Genomic DNA, 12,405 nt, shown 5'->3' with positions numbered 1-12,405 from the left:
GCAATGTGATTCTGCAGGAGTGTTTGTCTCGATGTATATCGAAAATGGGCAGGGGATGGTCGAGTCAGTAGATCGAAATCGCTTGAAGAGGTTCAAGAGCATGGAATGTCAAATGCAGCGCATTTTGGATCTTGCAGTGACTTGCATATGACGTGAGAGTGTTTGAGTCAGTTTAACAGTGATTTGAGGGCTTAATCGCAGCCCAAGGCAGCCCCATTTGATCCTGGGTTTGTGCTAGGCCCTGTCCAGGTTCTCAGAGGAAAGGTAAGTCCTTCCTATACCCTTTCTAGCTAGTAAGGTTGCCAGATTACACGTACAACTGTGCCACTTCCAGTAGGCAGAGTCCTGGGTACCAGTGTTTAGGCCTTGTCCAACAGTAGGTCACTCCAAATGTACTGTTGAAGTGCCTGAGGAAAGTCATGCTCCTTCATTCCAATAGCAGTGGAATTGGGGAAGACATATATCCCAATAAGATTCCAGTAAAAACCTTCTTCTCCCTGAATCCAAAGAGGATTCAACAAAGGGTAGCTGATCTCACCCCTGGTCCATTTGACACCTTCTGTAAGGGTAGGGTGGCCAGATGACCCTGTTTTGCCTGGACCGGGGCCCTCATCCACCCCCAAACCCCAGTCCTGAGAGTTTTTTATTTTATAATTTAAAAAACCAATCCGCTTTTGGGGAAAGAGAGGGTGACAGTCCTGGTTTCAGGGCAAAGGGTGACAATTTAATTTAATAGGCAACAATTATAAACATTATTGTACTGTCACAATTTTGACATTACAATATGGGCTGGAACCGCTGACCGTTTAGATACCAGCCACATGCATCAACTGATTGCACCACAGAGACCAGTTTAGAAGCCCTAAACAGCAAGGACTGTAAAATAAATCAGAGAAAGAGCTCATTTTTTATTAATATTTTCAACAGTCGTAACCACACCATTTACATGCAGGAGCAGGGATGGAAATACTGTTGGATCCCAGGTGCGGCGGGTTGATGGATAGCAGGCACTGTGAGATTTGAGAGGGGGGCAGCCCTTCTTTTACGTTGTTGGCCATCGCAGTTTTTCATCTTGAAAATCTGGTCACCCCAAATAAGGGGCCAATCTCAACTCCTATAACACGAGGTTTTGCCGTGTGATGTCAGCTCCCAGAGTGCCCTAAATGAAGAAAGTTGGGAGTGGGCACAAGGAAGAGTGGTGCCTAAACATTTACAAAATGGTGGGACCCTACCTCTGAGGAAATGTCCTTTCCTAAAATCCAATATACTCCACCTACGGTCATGTATGCTTGATCAAAGAGACTCCAGTATTTATAGCCGGGTATGAATTCCCCATTCAGCTGCCATGGCTTCGTTTGAAGCACTGATTCCCACCCTACTCCGTGTGGGTATATCCGTAGAAAACAAAGGGATCCCTCCGAATGGGCGCAGCACCCTGTTGTGTGGGAACCTGAGCTATAGACAGTAATACACAAATGCTCTGACAACTGTAGGAGTCACTGGAAACCAGTTGACAATAAAATTATATCAGATGGTCTTGGCAATGCATTTCCTCAGACGCCACTGTATCAAACAGAACATAACTTTGTATTTATATTTAACCAAACTACCATTAGGTCTTGGGGGATACAGAGTTATAGATCATTGAAATAGCTTGGATTCCAATAGGCTGTTTCAGGAATGGACATGCTACTCTAGGGTTGCCATGTTGCCAAGCCACATGGCAGTTGCTGAGATAAAGTAGAAAGGGTCTAGCAAAGAGAACACGTGTGACCTATACTTTTCATTCACTTTTATTAATTGTTTGTGTTTTAAATTAAAACCTTTACAATATCAAATCACTTTACAGTATCAAAACATTTTAGTTCATACAGTAAAATGTTAATTATTAAATGTTAAAGTTAAAACATTATACTTAACGCACACAGTACAACAAAATGGTTTTAAAACACAATTTTCACAAAATGTTTTTGCATTTCTAAAAATCCTCCAAAAAGAAATCGTCAGTCTAAAAAGGAGTAATTATATGTGTAAACAAGTCACTGAGCAGGAATAGGTACAAAATATTGACGTATGATAGATCTCACATTTGTAAAAATTGAACTACATCTATAGACATAGAAACAGACCAGCCTCCCAACATATACACCCAAAGATTCTCACCATCTACTGCAGCCATATTATGGTCACATTTTGCAAAGAGCCAGATCCGATACGCGGTCAGGCCTGGGCATTGCAATAAGAGGTGTTTTAGATCTTCCATAATCCTAAAATCTTTACTAAATCTGCAGTAACCCAAACATTTAGGAAAACCCCTGCAAATACAGGTGATTTTGTTTGTGGTTATCGCATGCATACGAAATCTCATGAACATGTTACATCCCTCGTGATCTCGACATGTCTGAGCATAGATCTGTGCCACCCCATACTTTTTGCATGCAGAGAGCTTGCTCAAGTACAAACGATGTTCCCCTATCGGGTTCCATCTAGAGATCCAATAATTCTGCAGGATTCACATTTTTGCACGTGTGGGATCTTGAACCAACAAACTTACCTTTACTTCATGCTTCAGAATTGTTCCCACACAGTGATCTAAAACAACTTTTACAGGAAGGCCCGCTATCTCTCTTGATTCTTTTCCTAAGCAGTTATACAGAGTTTCTGAGGAGGAGGGTAGCATTTTCCGAAACAGTGACAAACATCGCCACAGAATAATACTTTGCAGAGAGGAACGACCCATATCGTAATGCGTAACTTCCATTGGAATACATTGTGGAAGGAAAAATAGCACTTTCCTCCAAATTAAGGATTCATGGTATGTCACCACCTTAGACAGCCAGGAAGGTAGTGCCTCCAATCCATATACCAATTTAGGAATTACTTTTCCCCTATAAAAATGTATTACCGGTAAGAACAAAAATTAACCAAATTTACAATCTATTGCCCTCATTTGTGCTGCAAGAAGAAGGGATTTTTTTAACCATACTTGAAGAAGTGTTTTGCTAAGGTGAGCTATGATGGGCACATCTAAATCTAATATTGATGTTGTTATTCCCAATAGACTAGAAATGATGATATTTGTTCTGTTTCTTATGATATGATATGATATGATATGGTATTTGTAACGCGCCTATACACAAGTGTTTCAAGGCGCGAAAAATTTGCAAAATTTAACAACATTGGTCTTGAATGGAATCATTTTTAAATAGTTCGTTTTCATATGGTTTTTAAAAACATCCAAAAGACGCTGAAGTCCTATAGGTGTCCTATCGAAAATGATAAAATCATCAGCATAAGCTGTCCAAACAATGCCGATTTTCCCCAAATTTGGGCTCACAAATGCTGCCTTCTCGAGGGTCTCTCCGATGTCTGCCACGTATAATTTCTCTCGACTTGATTCCATCTACATTGAGTCTAACCTGCATGGAATTATCCATATGTAGATGTATAGGGATAATAAAGGGTTGTTTTCCACAAGGACAGAGTTCTCTTCACAATAGCTGCCATTTGTAGCTAGACTTTACACTAGCAGAAGTGCTTAGCCGTCATATACTGTTATATACCCGATGTCGAGTTGCGCTGGATATCAGGTGGAGAAGATTCTCCTTGTAGGCATGTGGGGCTAGCTAAAGAATCACCTAATGTTGGCTAGGAGGAGGTGGAAAGTGGGTACGTGACATCACCACACAGATAATCCTTCTTGAGCCCCCCTTTCAAAAGTTGGCATTCAAGCCAATATAGTCAAGATGCGTCACCAGAAAAGCAAACTTGTACCCAATCATAACTTCGGGTTACATTAAAACAAAAGCCTTCAGTGGCATTGATCAAGAGTTTAAGGAATGTCAGGGATGACGAGACAGATCCGCAAGGTCTGGGCTGAAGCTACCCTACATACGGGCTGGGGAGGCAGGCCCACGCTGGACAAACCCCTCTGGAATAACACAGGCGTCCCTGAAATACTCAAGATGGGATATTTTGTTAAGTGGGAGGAGCTTGGGATACGGACCATGGCAAAGGTTGTGAAAGAGGGGCACATAATACCATTCACTGACATGCAATACAAGTTTGCATTGCTCCCTTGGCAGCAATTTAGACACATGAAAATCACACACGCCCTCCGGACCCAATTCCCTGCACTGGCTGAGGTCCCAAAATGCCCCCCCCCCCGAGAGGCAAACACGCTCCACACTGGGATCCCGGCTAAGGTCACATCTACACTCTACCAGGTGATCTCCGCCTTCGGGGCCCAATAGCTCACTGGGCTTCATCAGAAATGGAAAAGGGCAGGGGCAAGCTGGAATCTGAGCAATGGGTTGAGGCACTGATGTCCCCACGGGAGATAGGCATAGTAGGCATAGACTCCAAGCTGGTTTTAATACAATTTAAAATACTGCATCAAGCTTATTATTCCCGAGCCTCAATGATGAAGTGGGGGCTGGTTGAAAACAGTGATTGCCTAAGGTGCCACAGGGCAGAGGGTACCTTTTTCCATATGCTCTGGGACTGCGCCGTAGTCCAGGACTTTTGGGGCCAATGCGTCTGCAAAATCAGCATAATCCTGGGATCCCCAGTCGCACTGGACCCTAAGCTGGTGGTACTGGGTATCTGGGGTGAAGCGGACTACACCAAATGTGAAAAAAACCTTTCTTTTTGTGGCACTTGCACTTGAAAAAAGGCTTTTCGTCTCCACATGGGGGGCCCCGGATGGACTGTGCTTAAATCGATGGGTTAACGAAATGGACCGATGCGCATCCCTACAGAAGCGGATATACACTGCTAGGGGTTGTCCTAGGTAGCACTCCAAAATTTGTGGGAAATGGGTTGAGCGCACATAATGTCATAGACCAGTGGGCCTGCAAGACATGGGTAATGTGGATCCCCTCCAGAGTGATGCTGCGGCAATTGACCTCACCCCCTTTCTGTTCCTTCGCTCCACCACCCCCTCCCCCAGTCCAGTTTTCAGACAGGGAGGTGTCCCTCCCCTCCCCAATATTGGAACGCATCATCACTGCTAATTTGAACGTATTGCACAACATGCTTTTTTGTGACTCGTGTATATTCAATAACAAGAAATATTGCATTCTTTTTTAAGAGTTTAAGGAATACATGTGTAGACCAGGAGACAGTGGGAGATTAGGATATCTGAGAGCATGAAGACCATTCATTGGGAGGTAGCAGGATAAGGGGGCTCTTTCCTGTGTAAGAAAGGATTGAGAGCCTTCCATCAAGCAAATGTTTGACTTATGATTCTACATACCTTCTATACTGAGGCCGGGAGGATAGCTCAGGGGCAACCCCTTTGTCTTTGAAGCAAGACAACGCATAGCAACACAGGTTTGAATCCCTCGTGCCTAGAAACCAATCTCAGGTACTAAGCGTGTTATAAAAAAACAATTACAATAATGATAATAATAACAATTATAATTAGACTTGGTTTGTCCAAATTAGCATTTGATGATCACCAGCTGTCACTGGTCATCTTTTGCAAAGTAATTCGAAAAGAATTTGTCAATGTTGGCCATTTGTTTGCATATGTTTGGGGGTGCCTGTCTTTGTCTGGGAGTGACTTTACTTTTTCATTGGCTAGGTCCAGGACTGGCATTCCTCGCCTACCCGCAGGCGGTCACGCAGCTTCCGATGTCCCCTCTGTGGTCCATCCTCTTCTTCTCCATGCTGATGATGCTGGGCCTCGACAGCCAGGTGAGAGATCCTGGAGTGCTTTTGGATTGTGAGCCCTACTCGCCCACCTGACTGTGCAATTAATAGAGACAACCTCTTATTTCTGACCTTGTCTTTCTGTTTATGCCCATTGGGCAGGAGCACATGTAGCACTGGCAACCTTGTCATGATTCAAAGCAGTGGCCTTCAAACTGTGGTGCTGTCCCCCCCGAGGACGGCCCGAAGAATGGCCAGGGGGCATGAAGGGCTCTTAAAAAATGGAGTACAGTAACTGCTTTCAATAGAAAATATAAGCAGACTAGCACAAAGTACCTGTACTTCAGTCAGGTTCTTTAGACAGATATGATAACACTCTCATCAATTGTTGAAAATCAATGGTCATGTTGGTCCCTGTTCCGTGCCGCTTATCGTTTCATGTGCTTTGCACTCTGAAGTTAACCGCACTGAGAATGGGCGCGTGTGGCTGGCTTACATACTCTATAGCAGACGTGTAGGGGAAGTGAGAGTTGGCCATGCAGCAGCATGATGGGACATTCTGTGCACTGTCCCCAACTACTGCCTCACCCTGGCACGGTGCAGTGTGCTGCAGGGAATTGCAGTGAAGATATCTATGAAATGGTGTTTCACAAGCCCTTGAAATATGTGTTTGTGTAAAGGTGGGTTCCTCATGTCCAGATGCTTGAAATAAGCTCTGTCCAGTCCTTCTAGGACCACCTTGATGTTTCGCCAGTCCCAGGTGTGCAGGGACTGCAATCCATGGAACGGCGTGGGTTGTCCACATGTAATGTAGCCAGTGACATCCAGTGGCATCCAGAGTGTCCTATCAGGTAACGATGCCTGATAGTGCAGCATTTGGTGCAGATTGGTGGAACGGTTTGGAATTGTATGAGGAACAAACAAACTACCTAACAGATTTTCCATTTTATAAATAGAGACAGATATGGCATCTGGGCAGCGGGGCAACCCTGTTTCCTCAAAAGGGTGCTCGGCAGCCATATTTTTACTCAAGGTGGGGCTCAGCATAAACAAGTTTGAATACCACTGATTTAAAGGCATCACAGAGGGTTTTTGGGAGACCCATAAATAGCAAAGTTCAGCCATACAGAATAACTAAGAAGTTAGTCACTGTGAGCAATACATTGCACTGGATCTGGTGGGATAGCAATGATGCTCGACTGCATGCATGTTTCCTATATCATGCACGAGGAATTCAGAAAATAAAGAACACTGCTTCCAAAGTTGCAATAAATAACTAATAATAACATAGGCAATGCGGTTGCACTAAATATGTGTGTTACCATTGGATGAAATAGCATATTGACAACTTAACCTGACAAGGGGGCTTAAGCTAGGTGTAGGTAGGTGGACTATCCTTAAGTTGCAGCTCACAACCTACATCGACTTCTTTGTGACCCCTCTAATTTGACTAATCTGGTTACTGGACGTTTGAAAGCATTCCTTCATGTTTTAAGAGTGGTACTAGTTGGATGGTTGAGATTGTAATTAAAACTATTAATTGGCAAGCTGCAGTCTCGGACTTTCCATAAAGATCGATTAAAAAAGGGAAATAGCCCAAGAGCACTGCCAAGGGTTGTGTGGTGTTATTTCCTCTGATGACATGGAAAGGGAGAGGGTTGCTACTCATACGATGTCCCTTCTGCCACCCCTGGGATTTTGTTGAAGTGACACCTGTGATATGGGTGTCTTTAGGCATGGGCAAAGGGCCAGGTGCCCTGGGCCCTTGCGTTTAGGTGCCCCATGGTTCCCACTGCAGTGCTGCCTTCTACCTTACCTTGCACTTCCTGTGGCCCCCAAGAGTATAGAGGGACCTGATCACTCACCTCTCTTTATGGGAAGAGGCGTGATGTATTGTCCTTTGTTTGGGCTCAGAGTACCTTCGATGTCAAGTCCTTTTATAGCTGCAGCTATCTTTGAAGGGGGGTTGGCTGGTAGCTACTTTACCCTTTGCATCCTGTGATGTGTATAATCCATGGCTGTGATCATCGCCAAACTTGCAATTACAGACAGCCCAAATCAAACAGCTTTTTAGGGTATCAAAGCTGTCTCTGTGGCATTTACTCTGATATGACTACAATGTTCAGTTAACAAACACGTGTAATAGTTAGGACCGTATTCACAAGAGCGTTGTGAATGTGCCTTCAAGATAGAAATAAACCTGCAATTAAGAATTCCCTGAACATGCACATTCTGCAATGTAATGGAGGGTTTCGTGAGCTGCCAGCAAGACCCCACCATGTAAACTCAGGAGAGCCTTAAATGCTTGAAGGCACTCCCCTCCTAAAGGACAGGACTATTTGCCTGCATGTCTGAACATGTTTGAACTTTACCTGCATTTACATTTATTTACTGATTTCAGAAATTTTCTGTTATTCCAAGAACAGAAGAGGCCCCTTAAGTGTCCTTCAAAAGGGTTGGTCTTGCCTTTTCCCTGTGCTTTCCTATTTCCCTTTCTTACCCGCTCCATTTCTCTCTTTGTAACCCCAAAGGACCCTGTATACATGTGATGCTTTCCAAAACACTTGTAAATACATTTTAAAAAATAATATCACAAAATGACTTTTGCAGCAGGACTAGGAAAAAGCATATCATGCAGGACACCTCTGCTGTCATACTGAAAGGTAAACTCCACAGCAGGACTGTGACACTACCAAGGCAATAGTGAAAAGTGAACTCTACAGCGGGACTGGGACATTTACAGCTGACACAGGACATGACACTACCACAGTGATAGTGAAAAGTGAACTCCACAGCGGGACTGGGACATTTACAGCTGACACAGGACATGACACTACCACAGTGATTGTGAAAGGTGAACTCCACAGCAGGACTGAGACATGTACAGCTGACACAGGATGTGACCAACCCCAGCAATAGTGAAAGGTGAATTCCACAGCGGGACTGGGACATTTACAGCTGACACAGGACGTGTGTGACAGTTTAATTGCCTGGTCTCCCTTTTCTCCCCCTTCTGTCGAACTCTCCTCAGCTGAACCGCCGGAATCGCTATCGGGGTCCTGCAGACGCCGTCGAAGTAGATGATCCTTCTCCTTTTTCCGATGAGCTTGCTTGTCACGGAGGGAGGCCACCGTGACCGCTGAAGAGAACAGCTGTCCGAGGACCTCCCTTCCGGAACCAAGCCGAAAATAGGGGAAAAAAACCCAAATGGGGAAAAAACCCTTAGACTCCTCTGGTCTGTAGCACGGAAGGTGTAGTTCCAGCAGAAAGTAGACTTTCAGATGGGTCGGAGGAAAATAGTAGACTGTATCCGTAAGCGTGACTGAAGGCAACACAGCAGTGGAACAGGGGAGTCCTGTCGTGGGAGCCGGAACACCCACCAGCCAAGGCCACCAGCGGGGCGAGGACCGGAGGAGAGGAAGCAAAGGAGAAAAGCGCCAGGCAAGTAGCGGAGAGAGAAAAAGAAAAGCGCAGGGAAAAGGGCGGCGCCTATACGCGGGGACGGGGCCGCAAGAGAAGAGAAACAGAAACCGCCGAGGCGCGGCGGCAGCAGAGAAAACTGGAGGGGAGAGAAAGCAAGAAGAACACTCGCTGGAGGGCGCGAGTGAATGAAGCCTGAACAGAGCGAGGCAGGAGCGAAGAAACCCGGAAGAGCGAGAGCTTCCAAAGGGTAGTTGCACAACGCAGGGACCGCTGGGCCGGGAGAGAAGATATACTCCCAGCGGCCCCGCGCTACAAGTTGGAAACAGTAACAGACACAAAGGAGGGACTAGTATCTCCCGTACCTGCGTCCCAAAACCTAGCGCGGAAGAAACCGCCAGTCGGAACGCCTGAGGGTGACAACGTGACACTACCACAGCAATAGTGAAAGGTGAACTCCACAGTGGGACTGCGACATGTACAGCTGACACAGGATATGACACTACCACAGTGATAGTGAATGGTGAACTCCATGGCAGGGCACTACCACTATGATAGTGAAAGGTGAACACCACAGCAGGACTGGGACATGTACAGCTGACACATGACATGACACTACCACAGTCATAGCGAAAGGTGAACTCCACGGCAGGACACGACCACTGCGATAGTGAAAGGTGAACTCCACAGCAGGATTGTGACAAGTTGACTTGACACAGGACGTGACACTACCACAGCAATAGTGAAAGTGAATTCCACAGCGGGACTGGGACATTTAGAGCTGACACAGGATGTGACACTACCACAGCAATAGTGAAAGCTGAACTCCACAGCAGGACTGGGACATGTACAGCTGACACAGGACCTGACACTACCACAGTGACAGTGAAAGGTGAACTCCACAGCAGGACTGGGACATGTACAGCTGACACAGGATGTGACACTACCACAGCAATAGTTAAAGGTGTACTCCACAGCAGGACACTACCACTGCGATAGTGAAAGGTGAACTCCACAGCAGGACTGGGACATGTACAGCTGACACAGGACGTGAGACTACCACAGCAAAAGTGAAAAGTGAACTCCACAGTGGGACTGCGACAAGTACACCTCACACAGGACGTGAAATTACCATGGTGATTTCTGAAAGATGAACTCCACAGCGGGACTGGGACATGTACAGTTGACACAGGACATGACACTTCCACAGTGATAGTGAAAAGTGAACTCCATGGCAGGACACTACCACTGCGATAGTGAAAGGTGAACTCCACAGCAGGACTGGGACATGTACAGCTGAAACAGGATGTGACACAACCACAGCAATAGTGAAAGGTGAAATCCACAGCAGGATGGGACATTTACAGCTGACACAGGACTTGACACTACCACAGCAATAGTGAAAGATGAACTCCACAGCGGGACTGGGACATTTACAGCTGACACAGGACTTGACACTACCACAGCAATAGTGAAAGATGAACTCCACAGCGGGACTGGAACATGTAAAGCTGACACAGGACATGCCACTACCACAGTGATAGTAAAAGGTGAACTCCATGGCAGAACACTACCACTGCGATAGTGAAAGGAGAACTCCACAGCAGGACTGGGACATGCACAGCTGACACAGGACGTGACACTACCAAAGCAATAGTGAAAGGTGAACTCCACAGCGGGACCCGGACATGTACAGCTGACACATGACGTGACACTACCACAGCAATAGTGAAAGGTGAACTCCACAGCAGGACTGTAACAAGTACACTTGACACAGGATGTGACACAACCACAGCAATACTGAAAAGTGAACTCCACAGCGGGACTGGGACATTTAGAGCTGGCACAGGACGTGACACTACCATGGCAATAGTGAAAGGTGAACTCCACAACGGGACTGGGTCATGTACAGCTGACACAGGATGTGACACTACCACAACAATAGTGAAAGGTGAATTCCACAGCGGGACTGGGACAAGTACAGCTGACACAGGATGTGACACTACCACAGCAATAGTGAAAGGTGAATTGCACAGCGGGACTGGGACAAGTACAGCTGACACAGGATATGAAACTACCACAGCGATAGTGAAAGGTGTACTCGACAGCAGGACACTACCACTGTGATAGTGAAAGGTGAAGTCCACAGCGGGACGGGGGCATGTACAGCTGACACAGGATGTGACACTACCACAGCAATAGTGAAAAGTGAAATCCACAGCGGGACTATGACAAGTACACCTCACACAGGACGGGACATTACCATGGTGATTTTTGAAAGATGAACTCTACATCAGCACTGGGACAAGTACAGCAGACACAGGGCGTCAGACTACCACGGCGACAGTGAAAGGTGAACTCCACAGAAAGACTGGGACATGTACAGCTGACACAAGACGTGACACTACCACAGCAACAGTGAAAGGTGAACTCCACAGCAGGACGGGACATGTACAACTGACACAGGATGTGACACTACCACCGCGATACTGAAAGGTGAACTCCACAGCAGGACTGCAACAAGTACACCTGACAGAGGATGTGACATTACCATGGCAATAGTGAAAGGTGAACTCCACAACAGGACTGGGACAAGTACAGCTGACACAGGATATAACACTACCACAGAATATAGTGAAAGGTGAACTCCCCAGCAGGACACTACCACTGCGATAGTGAAGGGTGAACTCCACAGCAGGACTGGGACATGCACAGCTGACACAGGGCGTGACACTATCACAGCAATAGTGAAAGGTGAATTCCACAATGGGACTGGCACAGGTACAGTGGACACAGAACATGACACTACCACAGTAATAGTGATAGCTGATCTCCACAGCAGTACTGGGATAAGTACAGCTGACACAGGACGTGACACTACCACAGCAATAGTGAAAGGTGAACTCCACAACCGGACTGGGACAAGTACACCACACACAGGACATGACACTGCCACTGCAATACTGAAAGGTGAACTCCGCAGCAGGTCTGGGATAAGTACAGCTGACACAGGACGTGGCACTACCATGGCAATAGTGAAAGGTGAACTCCACAACAGGACTGAGACAAGTACAGCTGACACTGGACGTGACACTACCACAGCGATAGTGATAAGTTAACTCCACAGCTGGACTCGGACATGTACTACTGACACATGACGTAACACTACCACAGTGACAGTGAAAGGTGAACTCCACAGCAGGATTTGAACAGGTACAGCCGAAACAGGACGTGACACTACTACTGTGATACTGAAAGATGAACTGCACAGCAGGACTGGGACAAGTACAGCCGACAAAGGACATGAGACTACCACAGCGACAGTGAAAG

The 12,405-nt window shown here is 46.2% G+C and overlaps 1 protein-coding gene across 5 annotated transcripts in view; it reads left to right on the top strand.

Annotated features, from left to right (window-relative positions):
- LOC138513604 (sodium- and chloride-dependent GABA transporter 1-like) overlaps positions 1–12,405 on the top strand; it is a 619,404-nt gene that overhangs the window by 400,744 nt on the left and 206,255 nt on the right. For all 5 annotated transcript variants that reach the window (XM_069628585.1, XM_069628581.1, XM_069628582.1 and 2 more), the window contains one exon: positions 5,588–5,700. In XM_069628585.1, the coding sequence (XP_069484686.1) occupies positions 5,588–5,700 (113 nt within the window). The remainder of the gene's footprint in view (positions 1–5,587; positions 5,701–12,405) is intronic.

Source organism: Ambystoma mexicanum, chromosome 12 (genome assembly GCF_040938575.1).
Source record: "Ambystoma mexicanum isolate Mex_15411 chromosome 12, UKY_AmexF1_1, whole genome shotgun sequence".
Lineage (NCBI taxonomy): Eukaryota > Metazoa > Chordata > Amphibia > Caudata > Ambystomatidae > Ambystoma > Ambystoma mexicanum.
Note: the sequence above shows the minus strand (reverse complement) of the source record. Positions and strands in the feature narration are given on the sequence as shown.